At 49.6% G+C, this 24,215-nt stretch overlaps 1 protein-coding gene across 4 annotated transcripts in view; it reads left to right on the top strand.

Annotated features, from left to right (window-relative positions):
* Positions 1-24,215, top strand: part of CCDC50 (coiled-coil domain containing 50) — a 316,416-nt gene that overhangs the window by 261,407 nt on the left and 30,794 nt on the right. Inside the window, exon 2 of one of the 4 annotated variants that reach the window (XM_083612864.1) lies at positions 6,074-6,136. In XM_083612864.1, coding sequence (XP_083468990.1) covers positions 6,088-6,136 — 49 coding nt within the window. In that variant the 5' untranslated portion in view covers positions 6,074-6,087. Of the gene's footprint in view, positions 1-5,619; positions 6,137-24,215 lie in introns of those variants that run through there. The other 3 variants (XM_083612865.1, XM_083612863.1, XM_083612866.1) reach the window with 3 other exon arrangements.

Raw genomic sequence — 24,215 nt, 5'->3', positions numbered from 1 at the left:
AAGCTCTAAACGGCCTCAGTCCAATATATCTAAAGGAGCATCTCCACCTTTCAGCGCCGAGAAACTTCCGGCGGTTCCCTCCCTGCAAGAAGTGAAGTTACAGGGAACCAGACAGAGGGCCTTCTTGGTGGTGGCGCCCGCCCTGTGGAACGCCCTCCCACCAGATGTCAAAGAGAACAACAACTACTAGACTTTTAGAAGACATCTGAAGGCAGCCCTCTTTAGTGAAGCTTTTAATGTTTGATGCATTACTGTATTTTAATATTTTGTTGGAAGCCGCCCAGAGTGGCTGGGGAAGCCCAGCCAGATGGGCGGGGTATAAATAATAAGTTGTTGTTGTTGTTGTTGTTCTCTCTGGTACATGAGAATACCCCTGCTGGATTCGGCCAAAGGGGGGCCATGTGGTCCAGCTTCCTGTTGCTACAGCGGCCAACCAGTTGCCCATGACGGGAAACCCGCAACCAGGATTCGAACACAGGATCAACTCTCCCCTCCTGCAGTTTCCAACAACTGGGATTCAGAAGAGAAGAGACCTCAGATGTTTTGGACGCCAACTTCCTTCCGCCCCAGCCGGGACAGTTCTCATCCAAAACATCTGGGGGGGGCACCAGGTTGGCAAAGGTTGGCACTAGAAGTCAGATGACAAAGCACTTGACGGATATGACCGATTGACTGATTTTGTGACAATGTTGCTTAAGTTGATTCTCAATTAAAATAGACCCTGAAGTGTATTTTTAAATATCCTTTATTTTGATGGCCAAAACAACAACCCTTCAAAATCTCCTTTGAAAACTGATTAAGCTTTTATTCACTCCCACATCTCTGGTGGCGCCCAGTTCCACAGGATGCTGTTTTCTCAGTCTCTCAACTTTATTTATTTCGCTTTGCCAGGGGGTGTTCTGCAAGGAAAGGGAGATATTCCTCTCTTTAGATCTGGCATTGCGGTGCTCAGCTGCTGTACAAACATGCAATCTGAACTGCAGGGCACTTGTGGGCAGCCAATATCTCCCTAACCCTGGTGCCATCCTTGCTAATTTGCTATAGTGATTTTCCCCCAACTTAAAAAAGGAGATGACAATAATCTGCCAAAGGGAATAAAACAGGCATCTGTCTGAAGCCAGCCAAGAGCCCATTGATTGCTTTTGAAACGTATCACAGCGAAACAAAATACTCTTTATCATTAGAAAGGCTGGAGAGGAACTCTCAAATTACAAAGGCTTGACTGTTCGGAGCGAAAAACGAAAGAAATCAGACAACACTTTGGCTGATGGTAATCTGACCGAGGTGCATTTCAGACACGGTGAACACTGATTAACACCCCTCTTGATGTTGCGAGTGGATATTCCCATCATGCTCTTCTGTGTGAACTTCCTGGAATATCTGGCAGAAGCCTTGGCCCCAACCAAGAATGCAAAACTCAGGCATCCACTCTGAAATTCAGATTCTGATATATTTTGGAAGCTGTGACGTCTCACATCCATAAACTGTCATTTGATAGCTAGGCTGTTTCTGATAAATTTCAGGGCCCTCTGTATTGTTCCAGGCCTTTCCAACCTCTGTGAGGTGAGAGACCCCAGGGGTTCCCGGCATTTACCTGGGGTTCAGTTTTCTAGGAATGAAGGTCCGTGGAGACTGCAGTGTCTTTAGGATATATGGTTTCATTTGCACAGATAAACACACAAATTCTTGTATTCTTTCAGTATATTCATTCATATTAAAAATGCTTCTGGTTTTTTAACAAAGGTTATATTTAACATTTTTTTCAATTCATTGTAAATCATTTCCCAGAAAACTTTTATAACCTTACATTGCCACCACATATGATAAAACGTACCCTCTACTTCTTTACATTTCCAACACTTGATTTCTTTTCTTTTATACATTTTTGCTAATTTAACCGGTGTTAAATACCACCTGTACATCATTTTCATATAATTCTCTTTAAATGCAGTACAGGCCGTAAATTTTATATCTTTCCCCCATAATCTTCCCCAATCTGTCATCTGAATGCTATGTTCCACATCTCCAGCACTTATCTAATTCAGTCTTATACATCTTAGCATCCTACTCAGAGTTAAATACCAACTGTGAATCATTTTCAGACAGTTCTCCTTCAAAGAATAACATACTGTAAATTTCAAGTCACTTTTCCAGAATTTCCCCCAATAGTTAGCTGATTTCTGACTTTGTATAGTTTTGGTTGTATGATTTTATGCACAACTGATTTTTTTTTTTAATGAACGGAGGTATATAAATAGATTTGAGTTCTTGACCTTCCTCCCCCACCTTCCTTCAATTCATCAAATTGAATTAAATTAAATTCTGAGATTCCTGCGCTGCAAGGGGTTGGACTAGATGATCCTTGGGGTTGCTCGCAGCTCTACAATTCTATCATTCTATGAAATTAGTAAACCTATCCCCTCCCCTGCCTGCAAAAAAAGGCAACTCACGAGTTCGTGTGAAATGCAACAGGCAAGGCGTCAACCAAACCTCCCTAGATCTCTTAGTAAGCAAATGAGCAACAGGCACGACAATTAATATTATCACTTTGTATGCAGAAAACGGCAAAGATGGATCTATTTTGAGTAAGACGGAGATGTTGAGCCGCAGAAGCCATTCCTGTAAGAGGCAGCAAGTCATAATTAAGATGCATTGGAATTTAGAGACTCAATTTTGCAGAGGCTTGAGAACGATTAATAAAAATACGGCCAGCATGAGGAATAAACATTGTCCGTCCTTTAATTAAAAAATGATGATGATGAACTTGACAAGGCATCCTGACTGATAATTAAAGTTCTGTTGTGATATGGCCAGGAAAAGTGAAGGGTATAAAGACCCCAAACAGATTCTGGTCAGAATTATAGAATTGTAGAGTTGGAAGGGACCCCCAGGGGCCATCTAGCTCAACCCCCTAAAATGCAGGAATCTCACCTCCAACATGCAAGTTCCGTGGGGAGGGATGGATGTTGCTTTGAAAGGTTATCACTGGAAAAGAGAGGCTCCCCAGTTTAACCTGCCTGCCTGCAGTTGAGCAAAAACCCACACAAAGGCTGCATGACTCGTTTCTCGTGACCTGGGAAAAGCCTGACTCCCACCAGCCTGCAAATCCAGCTCCTTCGGGAAATGAATTTTGAGAAGTTATGTGCAGGCCTGGAGGAGGAGGAGATATAGAATCATAGAATTGTAGAGTCGGAAGGGACCCGAGGGTCATCTAGTCCAACCCCCTGCCATGCAGGTGTCTCATTTAAAGCATCCCTAACCAGTGCTGTCTTTAGTAAATGCGCCGCCGGGGTGCAAAGATCCAGCCAGCGCCCCTAAATTTAGTTTAGCCCCCAAATTAACTTTTATTATGCTTATGTCAGACACCACGCTGACGCCTTGTTTACGGAAGAAGGGAGGGAAAAGAAACAAACTTTTTTATTTGCTCATTTATTTACAATACATTTATACTGCGAGAGCTTAGGCGGCTTCAGCGGCGGGTGCCTGGGGCCCTCCAGAATTCAACTGCCAGGCGCCCCGCACCCCCGGAAAAAGACGGCTCTGTCCCTGACAGGTGGCCATCCGTCCTCTGCTTAGAAACCTCCAAGGAAGGAGAGTCCGCCACCTTAAAGACGGTCTCGGGTTAGAGTCCTGACATCTCCAGGTAGCTCTGGGAGAGAATCTTGCCAGTAACCCTGGACAACTGTTGCCCACCTGTAGCCAATACTGAGGCAGGTGACCCAAACTCACGAGTTTTTCCTCCTCCAGGTTTTTCTCCCTCTGTCGTAAGACTAGAACGGGGGGACAGCAATCCAGCCAAACGTTGGAAGATTCAGGGCAGATCAAAGAAAGGTCGTTTTCATACAGCGCAAACTATGGAACTCCCTCCCACAAGGTGAAATGAAGGCCACCAACCAGGATGGCTTTAAAAGAGGAATAGACAAATTCAGGGAGGAGGAGGAGAGGGCTATGAGTCAGCCTGGCTCTGCCTCCATAGCTGGAGGCAGCAGCGGTGCTTCTGAATCCCAGGTGCTGGAAACTATGGGAGAGGAGAGTGGTCTTGTGTTCGAATCCTGCTTGCAGGTGTCTTTTTGGGGCATCTGGTTGGCCCATGAGAACAGGATGCTGGACTAGACGGGCCATGGGCCTGATCCAGCAGACTCTTCTCATGTTCTTCACTCCTCTCTTTTCCTCGTCAGGGGCTGTTCCTCTAAGCCTTGCAGTGGTTCTCTACCTGTGGGTCCCCAGATGTTGTTGGACTACAACTCCCATCATCCCTGAGCTCTGGCCTTGCTAGCTAGGGGTGATGGGAGTTGTAGTCCAACAACATCTGGGGACCCACAGGTGGAGAAAGGCTGCGAGTCTAAGGGCTCCAGGACAGGCAGAAGACTCCTTTTGGCAGGAAGGTGTCAGGTTGTGTGAAACAGCCCCACATTTTTAGTTCCGTCGCAGCCCGGGGCTATTATAAGGCTAGCAAGTTGTGGCCAACGCAGGCTGGCCAACCTGCCATCCCAGCTCCTTAAGAGCAGCCCCAGAAGCCACAAAAATCCTCCTCCTGTCATTTGGCAAACCACCTAATCATGCCCTTGGCTTGGCTTATTACGGGGTTACCAGGATAGCAGAGGCTGAAATGAAGAAGACTCCTGGACGCAGGGAGATGAGCTCTGTTTCCCAATGCTCTCTTCACATACGGCTCCAAGTCTTTTCCCAGGTGGGATTTTGAAGTTTTTTGGGGGGACCTCTGGGAAGGAGGGCGTTCCCACGACTCTGCGGAACTCCCTGCCACAGGAGGCAGGGAGGACCGCCAACTTGGAGGGCCTTAATTAAGAGGACAATCAGTCAGAGGCAGCGATGCTTTTGAGTCCCAGTTGCTGGAAATCACAGGACCCCTCCTGCGTTCCTCTCTCTCTCTCTCTTTGATAAATTTATTTGCTTTTTCAAATTAAATGTTTACAATCACATATTCAACATACATCATAAAAGCAAGATTACAAAGAAGAATCTCCTGGACTTCACTTTCTGGGCCCTATTGTTAATCATTTCCTCCTGCATCTTTTATAAAAAAAATCTTTTACATTTCCATTATGTCCAAAATTCACCATTAAACTCCCAAGTGTCATTCCAATCCCACTAATGATTTTAACTGTTTACAATGATTTTTAAAATAAAATACATTTTGGTTACACACACAGCCTGACCCTGCAGTGGGGGGGGGCTAACCCCCCCACCAAAATTTAATGGGTGCTTAGGCACCCAGAGCCCCCTATAGTTGGCGCCCCTGCCACTGGGGCATCTAGTTGGCCATTGTGGGAACCGGATGCTGGGCGTGGGCATAATGTTGGGAGGGGGGCAGAACCTCAGTGAGTTATTTTTAATGATTTATTGGATAGCACCCCCCCCAATAAAAGGATCTTAACAGAGCTGAAGCAGGTGGGCCACTTTTGATGGGAGATGCAAGGAAAAGTCCGTCGTCCAGGGATCAGGTTGCAAATCTTGCGGCGCGCACTGAAGCGGCTGAGAAAGCGCACGGGCGGTTTTTGTGCCAAAACCCCCCCACAATAATGGAAGCTCTCAAAACTACACTTCCCAGCATTCCGCGGGGGAGGGCTGAGCAGGAGGAGGCGGAGAAAGGGAAAGTGGCGCTGCCCACTTTCGGGTTCAAGCGCCGCTATTTTCTTTCTTTTTTTGCAAGCTTTGCAGCGGAGCCGAGGAGACCCAAAGGCCCGCGGAGGCTGCGTTTTTACGCGCGGGCGCACGGGCTGCTCGCTCCCCCGAAGCTCCTGGGTGGAGAGAGGAGGAGGAGGAAGAGGAGGAGGAGGCCACGATCCCCGCCGCCGGGCTTCCTCCGGGCTTCCTCGGGAGTAAGCCGCCCCTTCCCGAAGGCGGGCAGGGCGCGAGCGGGGGCGCGCAGGACACCTCCTCACCCCAGGGAAGGAAAAAAAGGCTCCGGCGTCTTGCAGCCGCCGCTGCTCCGGGGGATCGGGCCCTCCGGCTTGCGCAGCGAGGCGGCGGGGGGCTCGGCCCGTTCCTGGGGGGGGCGGCGGCCAGAGCAGCTGGCGGGGGGGGGGGCGCCGGGAAAAGGATCCGGCGTCGCCGCCCGAAGCCAACATGGCTGAGATCAGCATCGACCAGTCCAAGCTGCCGGGAGTCAAGGAAGGTAGGCGGGGAAGAAGGGGCGGGGGGTCGTGGGGGGGGGGAGGGAGACCCCTTTGCAAGACTGGGGGGGCGGCGTTGGGGAGACACCGGCTTTGGGGGGGCGGCGTTTTGCGAGACACCGGGAATTGGGGGGGGGGTCCGAGGGAAGGAAGGAGACCCCCTTGGAAGACTTGGGGAGGGGGCGGTGGGAGAAGGGAGACCCTTTTACGAGACGGGGGGTGGGTGGGAGGGAGACTCCTTTGCAAGCGGAGCGGGAGGGGGGCGTCGAGGAAAGGAAGTAGACCCCTTTGCAAGACTGGGGCGGGGGGGGGAGAGGGAGAGGAGACCCCTTTGCCAGACACCGGGAATGGGGGGGGGGTCGAGGGAAGGAAGGAGACACCCTTGGAAGACTTGGGGAGGGGGTGGGGGGGGAGAAGGGAGATCCTTTTGCGAGACGGGGGGGGCGTGAGAGGGAGACTTGCAAGACACCGGGGGGGGGGGCGTCGAGGGACGGAAGGAGACCCCTTGGAAGACTTGGGGAGGGGGCGGTGGGAGGGAAGGGAGACCCTTTTGCGAGACACCGGGAATTGGGGGGGGGGCGTCGAGGGACGGAAGGAGACCCCTTTGCAAGACTGGGGGAGGAGGCGGCGTTGGGGAGAAGGGAGACCCTTTTGCGACCCTCGAAGATGGGGGGGAGGGAGGGAGACCCCTTGGCAAGACTGTGGGGTGGGGGCGATGGGGAGGGAGACCCCTTTGCGAGACTGGGGCGAGGGAAGGGAGACCCCCATGCAGGACCCTGGGCGGGGCGGGAGGGAGGAGACCCCTTTGCGAGACTCTTGGGGGGCGTTTCCTTTTGTGGGGGGGCGTCCGAGAATACCTCTCTCCCCACCCCCGCCGTCGCCTGCGTCGCGAAGGTGCCTTTGGGTGGCCTCCTCTGCGCCCCCTTTTCGGAGTCTGGGGGGGGGGAGTCTAATCCTTTCTCCCTTCTGCGGGGGAGGGACTGGAGGGGGTTTCTACCGCCGGTGGGTCTCTATGCCGGATGCCCCCCCCCCGTGGCACTCGTTGATCAGAAGGCCTGGAGGGCCGGATCGGGGGTCTGCCTGGCGCCGCGCCCCGTTGCGATGGGGAACACGGGGAGCCCCTTTCAGACGTGCCACGGATCTCCCGGGCAGTTGGAGACCTGGGAAGCTGTCACCGATTCGTACCCCTCTAGTCCTGCTCTGGCCGGCAGCAGCTGCTCTCTCCGGAGCTTCCCCCACCCCAGCCCTGGCCCCCCAAATAAACCAGATTCTAGTCCTCATGAATCTGGGCAAAGGGTTGATCCATGGAGGAAGCTGTTTTCCCCTGGCTGTCTTGGCTGCCCTTGGGGCGTTGAACCCGGTACCTCCTTCTGCATGCCAAGCAGCTGCTGTAACCGCTGAGCTGCAGTCCCGGGTGTGTCTGGGGCAAAGGGCAGAAGGCCCCCGCTGACCCCCTGCCGCCCCAAGCTGCTACCTTTCTCGGTGCAGGGATTTTTCTGCATTCGTTTCTGCCCATAAGGTCCACTTCCTTTGTGCGTCGCGGCCTTTCCCTCCACGCCAGACAAAAAGGGGCAGGGGACAAAAAGATCATAGAATTAGAAGGGATCTAAAAGGTCCTCTAGTCCACCCCCTGCAGAGGATGCGTCTTTTAAAAACTGGGCTTGGCCTCAGACTCTCCCCCCCCCCTTGTTTATTGCATTTATATCCCAGTCTCTTTCCTCCAAGGAGTTCAGGCTGACATCATAATAATAATAATAATAATAATAATAATAATAATAATAATACTTCTCTCCCGCCTCATTTAATTGCTCCACAACAACCCTGTGAGGTAGGTGAGGCTGAGAGGCGGGGACTGCCTGAGCTCTCCCACTGAGATTCACGGCCAAGTGGGGATTTGAACCCTGGTCCTGGTCCAACACTCTAACCACTACACCACACTCTGCCTCTTTAAGTACTTGAATTTTTTAAAAAATAAACTTGTGGGAGGGGTGGATCTCCCAAATTAGTTGTAACACATTTTTATTGATAAAAACATAGCTGACTAACCTTTCAGACCTTGCAGCTGTGCTTTTATATTTTATCATTTGTACTTTCTGTGTTATCCTCTTTTTATTGCGAGCTGCCTCTTCGCTTTGGGTTGGGAAATGGGGTTTAAATGCAGGGGGTGTGTTTTGTTTTTTAAAGGTTTGTGGCTTTTGTCTATCAGGGAATCATAAAATAGTAGAGCTGGCAGGGATCCCCAGGGGTCATCCATCCCACCCCCTGCAAAACAGGAAATGTGGGAGCCTATCTCCTGGCCCAGGGTGAGCCACCCTCTGTCCTGCTTCCGGCATGGGAGCAAAGAAAGGCTTTTCTACTCTTCCAAATACTCTGGGATGGGATGTGTGCTATTCTTTATTATTATCATTTATTGAATCCATATACCGCCCTATACCTGGAGGCAGGGGTCGCTAACACGGTGCTCGTGGGCGCAATGCCTCGGCCCAGTAGACCCGAAGGAGCGTCTCCACCCCCATCATTCAGCCTGGACACTGAGGTCCATCTCCGAGGGCCTATGGCAGTTCCCTCACTGCGAGAAGCCAAGTTACAGAAAAGCCGGCAGAGGGCCTTCTCGGTGGTGGCGCCCGCCCTGTGGAATAACTACCAGACTTTTAGAAGACATCTGAAGGCAGCCCTGTTCAGGGAAGCTTAGGGAGGAAGACCTTTCATCACCTACAGACGATGTTTGGACTTGCAGCTGTCCATGGAGGCACAGGTCAATTCTGTGTCCAGGGCAGCTGTCTGCCAGCTCCGTCTGGTATGCAGGATGAGACCCTCCCTGCCCACGGACTGTCTCGCCAGAGTGGTGCACGCTCTATTTAATCTCCCTCTTGGACTACTGCAATGCGCTCTATGTGGGGCTACCTTTGAAGGTGACCCGGAAACTACAGTTAATCCAGAACGTGGCAGCCAGACTGGTGACTGGGGGCGGCCGCCAAGACCACATAACACCAGTCTTGAAAGATCTGCATTGGCTCCCAATACGTTTCCAAGCACAATTCAAAGTGTTGGTGCTGACCTTGAAAGCCCTAAATGGCCTCAGTCCTGTATACCTGAAGGAGCATCTCCACCCCCATCGTTCAGCCTGGACACTGAGGTCCAGCTCCGAGAGCCTTCTGGCGGTTCCCTCACTGCAAGAAGCAAAGCTACGGGGAACCTGGCAGAGGGCCTTCTCGGTGGTGGCACCTGCCCTGTGAAACAGCCTCCCATCAAATGTCAAGGAAAATAAACAACTACCTGACATTTAGAAGACATCTGAAGGCAGCCCTGTTTAGGGAAGTTTTTAATGTGTGACATTTTAATGTATTTTTAATCTTTGTTGGAAGCCGCCCAGAGTGGCTGGGGAAACCCAGCCAGATGGGCGGGGTACAAATGAGAAATTATTATTATTATTATTATTATTATTATTATTATTATTATACCCCCCCCCCAGTGCCCACAGATCCTTTGACCCACAACCCCCTTTTATACCCTGCTTGGTCAAGAAATAAGGGTCGTTATTTTTTCTCCCTTGAACAGGAGCATAGGACTAAAGGAGGAAGATGGGAAAACGGCCCCCTTTTCAGGTCCATGTGCTTTCCAAGGCGCAGGTTCTGCCAGGATCTCTTGGGAAAGCGAAGCGTTTGAGTTCTCTCTGCACCTCTTTCTCTGGGTGGGGGAGCTGATCCCGTGGAGGGATTGGGGAAGGATCCAGGGGGGTGGCGTCCACAGCCGGTGCTCCAAAACCCAGAGGTGCCCACAGTCCCCCAAGTTGCCCATTCTGGTTGCACAGAAACATATACCCAGGATCCCGTGACGTAGGTTGGTTGCCCTGCTGTGCCGGAGCTTAGTGTTAGAAATTAGCCGGGCGCCGGGCGCGTTTTGTTACTGGCACGGGTCCAACTGCGACTACGGCGAGATACCTGGGCACCAGGTTGGCGACCACAGTTTAAAAAACCTCTGCCTTCGATCACAATACTGTTTCCATTTCCACTGTGTGTGTGTCTCCTTCTTGCACGCTGGGACAAGTGAATCATTGCAAGAGCAAGCTACAGTTAGGCAATGAGATCGTAGGATCGTGGAATCGCAGAATTTTAGCGTTGGAAAAAGGGTCCCTCCAGGGTCATCTAGTTCAACCCCTAGCGAACAGATGTTCCGTTGCGGCGACTGTGACTTAGATTTAAGGCTCCATTTGGTACCTAGCTTATATATCTAAGTTTCTAACATGGCTCAGAATTGAGCTCTGCTGAGTTGCCTTGGCTTTACTCCCAGGTAAACGTGGGAAGGATTGCAGCCTTTACCAAATCAGGCTCAAATCATGATCCGAGAGGGAAATTTTCTCTCGCTCTTGCACGTGGCACTATTATTTCAGTTTGTGCGAATCGGTGAAATCAACTGCTTTCTTGGTGATCGCTATAGAAATTAATGTGCATTGATGAGTTCCGGTTAATTGCTTTGGAGTTCAAGGCTGGGGCAGAGTGTCTGGCATAAATCATGTTGGGACAGGACAAATGGACTCGACCCTTTTGTGGGTGACGAGGGCCGAATTTGTGGCGGACGTTGTGGAGTGTTTTCAAATGTGAAATGTTCGTTTCCTGCCACACAAAGGGGCAGGTCTGAGTTTTCCGTCCGGCAGACGCTGCTGACGGCTCAATCCTTGATGCGACTCACTTTCATGTGGCGTGTTTTTCAAATGAGAACATCGCAGGTCCCTGCCGGTTCGGGCCAGTGGCCCAAACATCTGGTCCAGCTCCTGCAGTGGCTGACCAGATGCCCCTAAGGGAAATCCGCAAGCAGGATTTGAACACAACTCTCCAGCACCTGGCATTCAGAAGCATTGCTTCCTGCAACCCTGGAGGCAGAGCAGTCCTCTTTTAAAGCCTCCCAAGTTAGTGGCTATCACTGCCTCCTGTGGGAGGGAGTTCCACAGATCAACGAAATTTGCCAGGTGCATTTTGTACCTGCCTATGGGCCACTTGCGCCCAAATGAAGATGCCCACCTGCTTGGGCGGATGCACCTGATGTTTCCATGGATCTGGACTCTTTGCACACACTAGCAACACATCCTACTTTCATGTGGCAATTTGAAGGATGGAAGTTGGTGGGGATGGTAAGTTAAATTACTCATTTTCAGTTGACAACATGCCTCGTTTTAATAATAGTAATAATTGGCCTGGCAATGTGTTTTGCTTTCATGCACCTTCCTTTGTAACGACTTTGGCCAAATAAATAAAAATAACGGTGTTCATAGAATTGTGACGTTACTTGGAAGGGACCCCCAGAGTCATCTAGTCCAACCCACTGCAATGCAGGAATCTCAGCTAAAGCATCCCTGACGGGACCACCCAAGCTCTGCCTAAAAGCCTCCAAGGAGGGAGAGTTCGCCATCTCCGGAGGGAGACGGTTGGCTAGGTTCCCCCGCAGCTGGTGTCGCTGGGGAGCAGGGACCAAAACAGTGAGCAGCGACTTAAGACGTTCCTGGTTGAAATACCACGTCCCCCTGAGCAAATCTGGTGGCCATAAAGGCAGGTCAGTCTCAGGTCTCCACCCCTCCCGCCACGGCCACAATATGGCGACTACCCTGCTGGCCTGCATTGCAGGGTTGTTGTGGATGAATGGGAAGGTGGCCTTTAAATGCTTTGAGCCCTCTGCAGGTTTCCGTACAGTGGTACCTCGGGATGTGAGCAGGATCCGTTCCGGAGCCCCGTTCGCATTCTGAATAGAACGTAAGACGCGTCTGCGCATGCACGTGACGTCATTTTGGCCATCTGCGCGTGCACGAGAGCCGAAACCTGGAAGTAACGCGCTCCGTTACTTCCGGGTCACTGTGGAGCGCAACCCGAAAATACTTATCCTGAGGCATATTTATCCCGAGGTATGACTGTATTATTATGTTCACCTGTTTGTAATACAGTGAACACTCGGGTTGTGAACGGGATCCGTGTGGGATGCACGTTCGCAACCCGCAGCGGCGCGGGTTGCGATTCAGTGCTTCTGCGCATGCGCAAAGTGCGATTTAGCCCTTTCTTTGGTGACTGGGAGTGGCCGCCAAGACCACATAATACCGGTCTTGAAAAACCTACATTGGCTCCCAGGACGTTTCTGAGCACAATTCAAAGTGTTGGTGCTGACCTTTAAAGCCCTAAATGGCCTCGGTCCAGTAGACCTGAAGGAGTGTCTCCACCCCCATCGTTCTGCCCGGACACTGAGGTCCCGCTCCGAGGGCCTTCTGCCAGTTCCCTCCCTGCGAGAAGCGAGGTTACAGGGAACCAGGCAGAGGGTCTTCTCGGTTGTGGCACCCGCCCTGTGGAACTCCCTCCCATCAGATGTCAAAGAGATAAACAACTACCTGACATTTAGAAGACATCTGAAGGCAGCCCTGTTCATGGAAGTTTTTAATGTTTGATGTTTTGTTTTTAATCTTTTTTGGAAGCCACGCAGAGTGGCTGGGGAAACCCAGCCAGATGGGCGGGCTCCAAATGATAACTTATTATTATTATTATTATTAAGTTAGAGGCAGCAATGCTTCTCAAAACCAGTTGCAGGGAAGGAGAGGGCTCTTGTGTTCGAATCCTGCAAGAGCAGAATGCTGGACTAGGTGGGCCATTGGCCTGACCCAACAGGCTTTCCTTGCTCCCCGGGAACAGAATTGCAACCTTCATTTTGCTTGCGGACCAAGAGAGGATTAGGCTTTTTGTTTGCCATTTTCCTTTCCCCAGCCAGACTTGAAGCCTCCGGATTTTCTTTTCAGGAGGGGAGGGCCCTTGCCTATTATCCTCCGGGGCTTCTCTTTCAAAGCCCAGCTGTTGTCTGCCCTGAAAGCGGGGAGGGGGCTTGCGCAGAGGGACCCCTGGGACTCCCACAGAGAGCATGCAGAGCTCAGGCTGCTCCTTGATCTTAACCTCCTGCGCATCACAAGCCTGCCTCGCTACAAAGAACCATGCACTCCCTTTCATGCTGCAAGAGAGATGTCTTCTCCCTGTTCTGAGCTGTGGGAAAAGCGCCAAGGGGTGGGGTCAGGGTCGGGTTGCTTCTGAAGGTGGGGAGGGGGGCGACAGAGGCAGGCTGGATTTCCCCACTGCTGGGGGGGGGGCAGCGGCTTGGATTTTCCCCTGCACAGAAACGGCATTTGAGGTGCCCATATGCGAAAGCCGAGGTGTGTAAAGGGAAGCATCTTAGCGGAGATCTTTTTTTGAATAGGAGAAGGGATAGGGTTAGGCACACTTGGGAAGACAGTCATACCTCGGGTTACAGCCGCTTCAGGTTGCGTTTCTTTTGGGTTGCAGAAGTACCGGAATGGGTTACTTCTGCGTTTCGGCGGTTGCGCATGTGCAGAAGCGCTAAATCACACTTTGGGCATGCGCAGAAGGACCGAATCGCAACCCGCACGTGCGCAAACGCGGATTGCGAACACTGCGGGTTGCCAGTGTGCATCCTGCATGGATCATGTTCGCAACCCGAACGTCCACTGTATCTGTGTGCAAATTGTAGGTTGACATTCGATGGTCGCGCCCATTGCGCATGGAGAAATCTTTTTGGTGGGTTTGGAGAAAAAAAGGGCAAGCGAGTGGCAGCCCATGATAGAAGCTTATAAAACATGGGTAGGCAACCTAAGGCCTGGGGTCCGGATCTGGCCCAGTTGTCTTCTAAATCCGGCCTGCGGATGGTCCAGGAATCAGCGTGTTTTTACATGAGTAGAATGTGTCCTTTTATTTTAAATGCATCTCTGGGTTATTTGTGTGGCCTGCCTGGTGTTTTTACATGAGTAGAATGCGTGCTTTGATTTAAAATGCACCTCTGGGTTATTTGTGGGGCATAGCAATTCGTTCATTATTTTTCCAAAATATAGTCTGGCCCCCCACAAGGAGGGACAGTGGACCGGCCCCCTGCTGAAAAAGTTTGCTGACCCCCATAACGTGTGGCATGCAATAAGTGGACAGACAGAGAAAAGTTTTTCCTCCCTCTGACCTTGTGGACATTCAAAGCCCTTCTTTACGCAGCACATCGTTAAACTGTGGAACTCCCTGCTGCAGGAGGCAGCCATGGGCGCCAAGCTAGAGGGTTTTTGAAGGAGGCTTAGACAGATCCACGGAGCAGGGGGCTTTCGATGGCTACTGTGGCTCTTGCTCTGGCTCCACAGTCCAGAGGCTTCAATGGTTCTGAAGTCCAGCTGCTGGAAACTAAGGAGTCTTGTGTTCGAATCCTGCTTGCAGGTTTGCCCCTGGCATCTGCTTGATTGCTGCAAGAACAGGATGCTGGACCAGAGGGGCCATTGGCCTGATCCAGCAGGCTCTTTTTTTATAATAATTCTTATTGTATTTTCAGTTTTACCATAATCACAATTTCCATACATAAATCAATAAACTCAAGCATCGCTCTATCCGAGCGTCGACCTCCTCCCGCCCCTCTTTCTGACTTCCGTACGTATTTTCTTTATTCTTCGCATTTCAATAACCACTTTTTTACCTTCTCTCTTATTTTTATATTTCCCCTTATTAAATGTAAATCAGTTCCTTCTATTCTCATTACAGAACATTTCAACTCAAAGCTGCAAACGTTTTCAGATGTTTACAATGTTCTTTCATATGTAATGTGAATTTGCTCCAGTTCTTTTGAAACGCTGATTCCGGATCTTCCCTGTCAGCTTTGCAAACTCTACGTATTCCAGATCCAGAGGGCTCTTAATATGTTCTTATTTTAAGGTTGAATGCCCCCAATGGGGGGAAATGCAAGAGCAATTCAGAATTCCCTGTATTTCATATTTCAGCATTCAGCTCAGAAAAAGAGTAGATCTCTCTCTCTCTCTCTCTCTCTCTCTCTCTCTCTCTCTCTCACACACACACACACACACACACACACAGTGTGGAGCTCTAGAAACTCCCTTTCTCCTCCCGCCAGAACACCTTCCCAGATCTCCCTTAGTTATTTACCCAGCCACTCCCAGCAGCAGAAGTGTCGTATTGGCGAAACTGCCTTTGCAATTGCGAGAGGGAGAGAGAGCAAACCGGGAAAGGGCACTTTCACTGACAGAGGTTTGCATGCAGGTGGTGCTTCTGCAATTTTCAGCAGCTGTGCGAATGGGTGCATGGGCTGCCTGGCCAGCTGGCCTGCCGCTGACTCCCTTCTCTGCTTCCTCTCGAACCCGCTTCCTGTTCAAAAGCGCCTGCAGTAAAACTCAGCCAAGCAGACAGTTCACCAAGCGCCCAGAAGCTGGCTAGGGCTGCTTTGAAAAGTGGTGTTCTGGCGGAGGCTCCCACAAAGCCGCTGCTTTTTGCAATTTCGTGATGGTCAGCCGTCTCAGGATCAACATGGTGCCCTCCAGGGGCTTCCCATTTGGCGCTGATGGGAATTGTAGTCTGAAGTATTTAGAGGGCACCAGGTTGACAGTGTCTGCCCTTGCATTTTGCAGCTTGGGCAAAGGAGGAGGGCAGATGAACCTCAGCTGGAATTGTGACCAAAGTTTCGCCTCAATTGAAGCAAGTTTGGGGGTTCTCTGCAGCGAGGTGGCTCTCAAAGTTTTGCTCCTTCCTGAATTCTTGGCCCTGGTTCGAGCCGGGGTCTTTTCATTTCTAATGGTCCAGCCTCGCTTTAACCAGTGGTTCCCAGAGTGGGTGGTGCCAGCCCCCTGGGGAGGGCAGTGGGGTTACCTGGGAGGGTGCTAAGAGGCAAGGGGCAGCAAGGGGTCGCTGGAGGCGCAAATGACTTAACAGACCTAGAAAAACCGTTACCACTGGATCAAGTTTTTTGGTTTTGTTGAATTAAACTAAATATTTTGAATTGGACTTTGAGTAAATGTGCCATGAATTGTTACTGTTCTGAATTATATTGCGTTATTACTTTCCTTAGGGACACGTGTCAGGGAACTGACATCGGAGCCCGTAGTGGAGGCAAGGCTCCCAAGCGATGCCGGAGAAGGGCCCAGCAGGGAGAGAGGGGAATCATCGGCTGGGGAAGGAAATCAGCGTAACACCAGGGATAAAGGGGGGCGGATGGAGGAATTGGAGAGGGGGCTCCAGGACTCTTCGCCGGAGACCAGCGGGGAGAGCACAGGTCCTCCGCTACCCACACCCACCCTGCGCAGAAGACTTCCGCGCAGGGAAAGTAGGCGTAGACTTGGCGTCAAAGAACTTCTTTGCTGGAAGAAGTTCAAGAAACGCCCACTGACGGATACTGCTAGCGACTGAACAGCCACGAAGTGAAGGGCTGTCCAGCCAGGAAAAGGTTTAACCAGGCAACCTAGCCAGGAGTGGCGGCAACTTACGCACGAGCAACCCCTTATAACCATTACAGACGCGGGTGGCACTGTGGATTAAACCACAGCCTCTTGGACTTGCCAATCAAAAGGTCGGCGGTTCGAATCCCTGTGATAGGGTGAGCTCCGTTGCTTGGTCCCTGCTCCTGCCAACCTAGCAGTTCAAAAGCACGTCAGAGTGCAAGTAGATAAATAGGTACCGCTCCAGCGGAAAGGTAAATGGCGTTTCCGTGCGCTGCTCTGGTTCGCCAGAAGCGGCTTAGTTATGCTGGCCACATGACCCGGAAGCTGTACGCCGGCTCCCTCGGCCAGTAAAGCAAGATGAGCGCCGCAACCCCAGAGTCGGTCATGACTGGTCCCAATGGTCAGGGTTCCCTTTACCTTTTATTACTTTCCTTAGTGGGTTGTGCAAACCGCTATTTTGAATTGTGCTTTTTATAGGATCGAGGGGGCTGTTTTTTTGAACTTACGGAAAGCTCTTTTCCAGATTAACAACTGCCTTGCGCCATTTTTATGGGGCTGGGGGAAAGTGACTGGCTCAGGTGTTTTCATGGATCGAAATTGTGTATTTCGCAAAATTTATGCACTAGTTGATTGTGTGTGGGGGGGGAAGCAGTTTACAGAAAGACAAAAGGAAGAAAAATATATCGAGAGAGATTTTCAGCAGCGGTTTGAAACATAAATGCTAAATCCACACCAACTTTCTAAGCACCTGGTTTTTAGCAGGCGCCAAGAGAGTACCGTGAATGCAGGTATCAAGGGGCAGGGAGTCCCAAAGTGCACAAAAAACAGCCGAGTTCCTACAAGCCGAGACAGTGCATGAAAGCTCTGCAAATCTGCAAGGGGAAAAGGCAGCATAACCTGGGCTGTGGGTCTGGCCTTCTTGGGGACGGAGGGGGCCGCATCTGTTGACACGCCAAGAGCCATTGAATCGGAGCGTGGAGAGCGGGGCACCGTCGCCAGGGCAACCTCCACGCGCCAGACACGGCCAATCCTGGCCGAGTCTCCGTGGCGCGACGCCAGCCCTCCTTCCCTGCCTTTGGGTAAAGGTCACTTGAGTCATTCCTAATGGGGCTGCTTTTGCCTTCGGTTGGGTTATTGTTGCGTTTGCTCGTTCTTCTTTGCCGTCCTTTGGCTGGGAGGTCCGTGACATGTGCCAGGGGACGAAGACCTCCTTTGTCCAGGCTCTGGAAGATGGCATGGGGTGGGGGTGGGATCGCCGGGGGTGGGGGACAGGGAAAGCAAGCAGCCCACCCCCCAACCGTTTGCAAGCTTGCATTGCCGTTCCCTCTTGGCTTTACGCTCAAACGCTTCCCCACCCGCAAAGGATTGCAAAACCTTGGAAGACCTTTAATCTCCATTATCTGGACGGCTGGTATTTGAGGCTTTGGCAAACCTCCCTTCTTGGAAAGGGATCTTGTGCGCTGAAAGTATCTATACAGGGCTGGATTGAGGTTTGATGAGGCCCTAAGCTCCTGATGGTAGTGGGGCCCTTTCTATGTCCAGCTGTCCTTTGTCCACAACAAATTGTCCCCGTTTTTTGTGTTACATATACAGTGGTACCTCGGGTTAAGTACTTAATGTGTTCCGGAGGTCCGTTCTTAACCTGAAGCTGTTCTTAACCTGAAGAACCGTTTTAGCTCATGGGGCCTCCTGCTGCCGCCGCGCCGCTAGAACACGATTTCTGTTCCTATCCTGAAGCAAAGTTCTTATCCTGAAGCACTATTTCTGAGTTAGTGGAGTCTGTAATCTGAAGGGTATGTAACCTGAAGAGTATGTAACCCGAGGTACCACTGTATGCTATATATATGTAGGGGCGCGGGTGGCGCTGTAGGTTAAACCACAGAGCCTAGGACTTGCCGATCAGAAGGTCGGCGGTTCGAATCCCCGCGACGGGGTGAGCTCCCGTTGCTCGGTCCCTGCTCCTGCCAACCTAACAGTTCGAAAGCACGTCAAAGTGCAAGTAGATAAATAGGTACCACTCCGGCGGGAAGGTAAACGGCGTTTCCGTGCGCTGCTCTGGTTTGCCTGAAGCGGCTTAGTCATGCTGGCCACATGACCCGGAAGCTGTACGCCGGCTCCCTCGGCCAGTAAAGTGAGATGAGCGCCGCAACCCCAGAGTCGGCCACGACTGGACCTAATGGTCAGGGGTCCCTTTACCTTTATATGCTATATGGTTACTTGTGGAACTAATAAGTGTCTAAAGGTATCTAAAGCCATTTGCTCATAACAAAATTTGTATTTTATCAAAGGAACTGTTGAACTGAAATACAATTAAGAAGTATATACCAGTCCATGCAGAATGTAGGCACCCTGTATATAGAAAGGAGCAAACCAGTGATATTTGAGGGAGCAGGCTAGCAGGTGGGGCCCGTGACTTACATCCTAGGAGCCTACACAACACAAAACACGGTTGCTGGATGTTGGTTTTATTTTATTTGTTTTTTATCTTATATTTTGGAAATGTACATCCAGGTTTTTTCCCCTTTACTTTTTTGGGGGGGCCCCAAGAGAATGGGGCCTGAAGCTAGAGCTTGTTTAGCTTATACGTAAATCCGGCACTGTATCTAATAATAATAATAATAATAATAATAATAATAATAATAATAATATCTTTATTGTCATTGCCCCCTCTCGGGGACAACGAAATTACTTGACTGCTCCATAAAAACACTAATTAAACAATACAGTATACCTGTATTGTTGAACCTGGGCACTAATTCAATAAAAACACTAATTAAACAATACAGTATAGTACAGCAAGGAAGATTAGATGACTTTCAAAGTCCAGGCTTCCCATTCAGGGCCGAGATCGCTCTGGAGAAGAAGCTGTTCTTAAGACGGCTCGTTCTTGTCTTCATCGTCCTGTATCTCCGTCCCGACGGCAGGAGCTCGAAGAGACAGTGACCAGGATGCGATGGATCTTTTACTATGTCCAGTGCCTTCCTATCTATATGGCATGGTTTTATTTCTCATGCAAATATTGCGGCACATGGGAGCTCAGCTTCCTGCATGGCAGAGGGTTGGACTAGATGGCCCCTGGGGAACCCCTTCCAACTCTGCCACTCTTTGGCAGAGCAGTACTGAACCTGGGACTTTTCTGCAAACAGAGCCCACCCTGAACTTCTTTTTTCCATCCCATTCTCTTTGCTCCCAATTGTTCTCCACCAGCTGAGGATTTAACGGCTGGTTCTCTTTCGAAGCCCAAAAAGGGGCCCCCAAACAACTCAAGGATGTTCCACTCCTTTTAAAAAATGCTATTGATTTTTCAACAGGCACAAGAAAAAGAGGCCAGAAAAGGCCAATTTCTAGGCAGACTGTCCCTGGATCAAGTGACTCCGTTTCTCAATAGTTCTTCTTTTAAGTTCTCAAAGCTCTTAACCCAGCTCAAGGTTGTCATCTGAACTGGCCAGATGTTTACCTGAGAATCGATCGCAGTCAGCCCGTCCTTTGAAAAACAAGTCTTGCCCCAAAATGGCAACTAGATGTTCCGTTTTTGCAACTGCAACCTAGGTTTAAGGAGCCATTTGGCCCTTGGCTTGTATACCTGAGTTTCTATCCCTGGCCAGAGCTAGTTGGGTTTCATGGAAGATAATAAAAATAAAAATAAATTTTTATTTATACCCCTCCCTCCCCTGCCAGATCCAGGCTCAGGGTGGCTAACACCAGTAAAATTACAGTAAAAATATAATGTGGGGGGGGGGACAATTTAAAATACAGATTAAAATGCAATTTAAAATGCAGCCTCATTTTAAAAGTAGCCCGTAGACACTCAATGGCTGCTAGCCAGGGTGGCTCTGCCCTTCCTCCACAGCTGGAAACTGCAGGAGGGGAGAGGGGTCTTGGGTTCAAATCCTGCTTGAGGATTTCCCACTGAGTCATCTCTTTGGGAGAACAGGACGCTGGACTGGAAGGGCCATGGGCCTGATCCAGCACACTCTCCTTATGGCCTTAGGTTATGGCACCTTTCCGCAACCTGTTTTGGACCACAGCTGGGATGGCCAGGAACACCTGGAACGCACCAAGCTGGAGTGCGTGATTTGAGATAAGGACGTTTCAGGGGCTCCTCCAGGACGTCCTGTGGTCCGTTGCTGGAATGTCGGTGCCTGTTTCTGAACGTTCCTCTGTTTTGAAGAACTGGAGCTTAAAATTAACAGGCATTTCCTGCGGGTACATTTTTCCCCTTTTGGTAAATATCCAGACCGGAGTCGAGCCGAGAGCCTTGAGCCATACATTCCCTTCACCCAGTGAAGCCACAAATCCATGACTCTTGTTCCCAGAAAGCGCCCCAGGTCCCTGTATTCCCTGCATTTCATCTCCCACAAGGTTTATCCTTTTCTGGGCTTGCCAGAATATCATTTTTTGTTTAGGCAAGTGCATCCGGATGTGGCGAGGTTCCCTGCCTTTCACCTCTTTTTTAGCTACTGTTGATTTTAATGATCTTTGGATCGCCCCTCTTTTTGTCATGATGAGTATTTAAATATTTTGCTTTACATTTTTGTCAATGGCTGGGAGGTTTTCTCGCATTCAAGCCTGTGTTTCAGGGGGTTGGGCTGGATGACCCTCGGGGTCCCTTCCGACTGTTCTTCTTCCGTCACGCCAAAGGGGACAAGGAGCCACCTGCAACCCTCTCCCCTCCACAGACTTTTAAGCCAGCCAAGTCCAGTTCCCAAATATGCTGGCTCTGGGAAGCGGCTGAGAAGCGCTGTGTGGCTCTTGGGAAACACATTTGGCCGACCCGACTTTCTAGACGGCTTCCAAGGGTGCACCTGGAAATGAAATCAATGCACATCTGATACCCTAGTTTCCAAGTTGCAAAGGTGGCTTGAAAAATGGACGGAGGAGTAAAGAGCAAGTTTTGCTGAATCTGCATTACAGAAGGATGGTTTCCGTATCGCCGTTAAAACTTAAGACCCAGACGATTGGCAGGTCAAGATGGTGGAGTACGTAGAGATGGATGGCCAAGTTGACGGGGAAGATGTGGAATCGGCGTGATGAACTGTTTCAAAAGGACTGGAACAAATTTATAGTTTATATGAAAGAAAATTGTAAACATCTGAAAAAGTTTGTAGGCTTGAACTGAAATGTTTTGTAATGTAAATATAAGGAACTGATTTACCTATAACAAGGTGAAATATGATAATAAGATGAAAGGTAGAAATGCAGAGACTATGGAAAGGGGAGTGGAAGCCAGAAAGAGGTTGATGCTCTTATAGAGTAATGTATTAAGTTATAAAATTATGTAACAAAATATGATTATGATAAAAGTGGAAAATTCAATAAAAAATATTTATAATAAAAATAAAATAAAACTTAAGACCCAGACAACTGAAAGGCAACATGATAGAAGTAGATGGAGAAAATATTTCCTCGTTCTCTCTTGACACCATAACTTGTAGGCATCTAATGAAGCTGAATGTTGGGACATATTTTCAAAAAAGGACTTCTTCACGCAGTGCAGTTGACCTATGGAACTCCCTCCCACAGAAGGCAGGGATGGCCATCAACTTGGATGGCTTGAAAAAAGGATGAGACAGACCTGTGAAGAAATCAGAAACTTCTGGAACATAGTATATGACGAGCTTAAAAAAATGTTTAAGTATCACTTTATGAAAAATACAGAAGCTTTTCTACTAGGGATAACGGACACAGGCATAGCAAGAGAAGATCAGAAAATATTCCTCTATGCCACAGGAGCGGCAAGGATCCTAACTGCTAAAAACTGGAAAAAGGAAATTGTGCCAACAAAAAAGGAATGGCAAGACAAACTGTTATATTGAACTGGCTAGATTAACAGAAGGCAATCAGAGACCACACTAGACAAGAGTTTCAAAAAGCATGGGGAAAATGCAGAGAATACTTCACAAAACAGAGCCCTAAAATTCATAGCTGGACTTGTTTGATGAATGTCTGCAGGAGACTTTGCGGATATTTAAGTCATAATTAGAAAAAATCTTAATTATTCATAAAGGAAGCAGCTTATAAGAAGTAAATAAGGAGGCCAAATACAGGATAAAGGAAGTCTTTTATTTGGTTGTATGTTATGCTTATTTGTATTGTATGTTATGCTTATTGTATGTTATGTTCATATTTAATGAGGGTGGATTTCTGTATTGGGGGGGTGGGGAGTTTATGTTATGTTGTAAATAAAATTTCCAATGAAAAAATGAAAAAAGGGGGGGGGAAGAAAAGAGGATGAGACAAATTTGTGAGGAAGGAGAGGGCTACTGATGGCTACCAGGAAGGATGACTTTGCCCTGCCCTCCAAAAGCTGGAGGCAGCGACTCTGAATCCCAGTTCCTGGGAACTGCAGGAGAGGATTGTGTTGGTCTTGTACTCGAATCCTGATTGCTGGTTTCCCACAGGCGTCTGGTTGTGGGAACAGGATGCTGGCCTGGACGGGTCCCTCCACCCCTTTCCCCAAAAGCAACAAACAGTCCCTGGTGCCTCCTTGCACATCCTTCTGCGCCGCTTCTCCCCGGGGAGCGTCAGCAGCCAAGGAAGGGGCGTGTGCGGGGAAGAGGAGAACAAAAGGCCTGGAAGGGCATGAGAGAAGGCGAAGAGCAGGGGGAGAAACAAAAAGCCGAAGTGCTCTCTCTCCTTCCTGCCTCTTGCCTGCGTGTCACCCCACAGGCCTTTTTCTACTTAAGGATGGGCAAGGGGGCTTTTCGGAGATCCACACTTTGCAAAGTTCATGCCAGCTCTTGATAGCGGCGGCTGAGGAGGGTGTTGGGATCTGCACTGCCGCTGGGAAGCAGAAAAAGGGAAGGCATCCGATTAGGCAAAACAACAGCCCATGCGTCACTGTAGTTTGCACATACCACAGAGTTCCAAGCCCTACTAAGTCTGGGGTTGGGCCAGGCCAAAGCTAAGTCTATCCTTGACATATACTTTGAGGCATCCAATCACAGAGATTTCAGTAATCTTTGAGTGTCAGCCAGGAACAAAATATGGCACCCAGACTTATGGAGGCGCTCATAAATGGAGAACCTTTAGGTGCAAAATGCGCCTGGTGCCCTGCTAATTTCGAACCCTGAAGGCAGTGATGCTTTTGAGTCCTATTTGCTGGAAACTGCAGGAGGGGAGAGAATTGATTTTGTGCTCGAATCCTGTTTGTGGGTTTAACAATGAAGAGTAGAGTGCTTTGAAAACTGGAGTATGGTACAGTGGTACCTCGGTTCTTGAACGTAATCCGTTCCGGAAGACCATTCGAGTTCCAAAACATTTGAAATTTGAGGCTCAAAGGGCAGTCTGCAAATTCAATTGAGAAAATTGAAAAACACGTGGCAGAAGCCGTTCGACCTCCGAGGTACGTTTGAAAGGGGAATCGTATACTTCCGGCTTTTTTGGTGTTTGGGTTGCAGAACGTTCATCAATGAAGATGTTCGAGAACCGAGGTACCACTGTACCGATATTTTTATTGTCAGCACCAAATTAAGCACGTATTAACGATTTCTGCTAAAAATGTGTCACATGTGAATTGCAGATTAAATCACGCTTATCAAAATAATAAATAAAAGGTTTGCTGACACCCCCCCCAGTGGCGACTAGGCAATCTGTTTTGGCACTCACTGTGAGTTCCACAGTTTAACTATGTGCTACGTGAATCTTCCAACGTCCGGTTTCATTCGACGTCAACCTATTCTAGTGTTAGGAGACAGAAAGGAAAAACTTAGCTTTCTCCAGGCTATCTGGAGAATCCCCCAGATCCTGTTCTGGTGCTTCTAATTTTTAAGGGACAATTGCAGACATCCTGGGACGTAAGCCTCAAAGCACACACATCTACAGCCAATGACTGGAAGCTGCCCGTC

This window comes from Podarcis filfolensis (assembly GCF_964270895.1).
Source record: "Podarcis filfolensis genome assembly, chromosome: 5".
In the NCBI taxonomy this organism is placed as follows: domain Eukaryota; kingdom Metazoa; phylum Chordata; class Lepidosauria; order Squamata; family Lacertidae; genus Podarcis; species Podarcis filfolensis.
The sequence above is the reverse complement of the archived record's forward strand: the minus strand, read 5'-3'. Positions and strand labels throughout refer to the sequence as shown.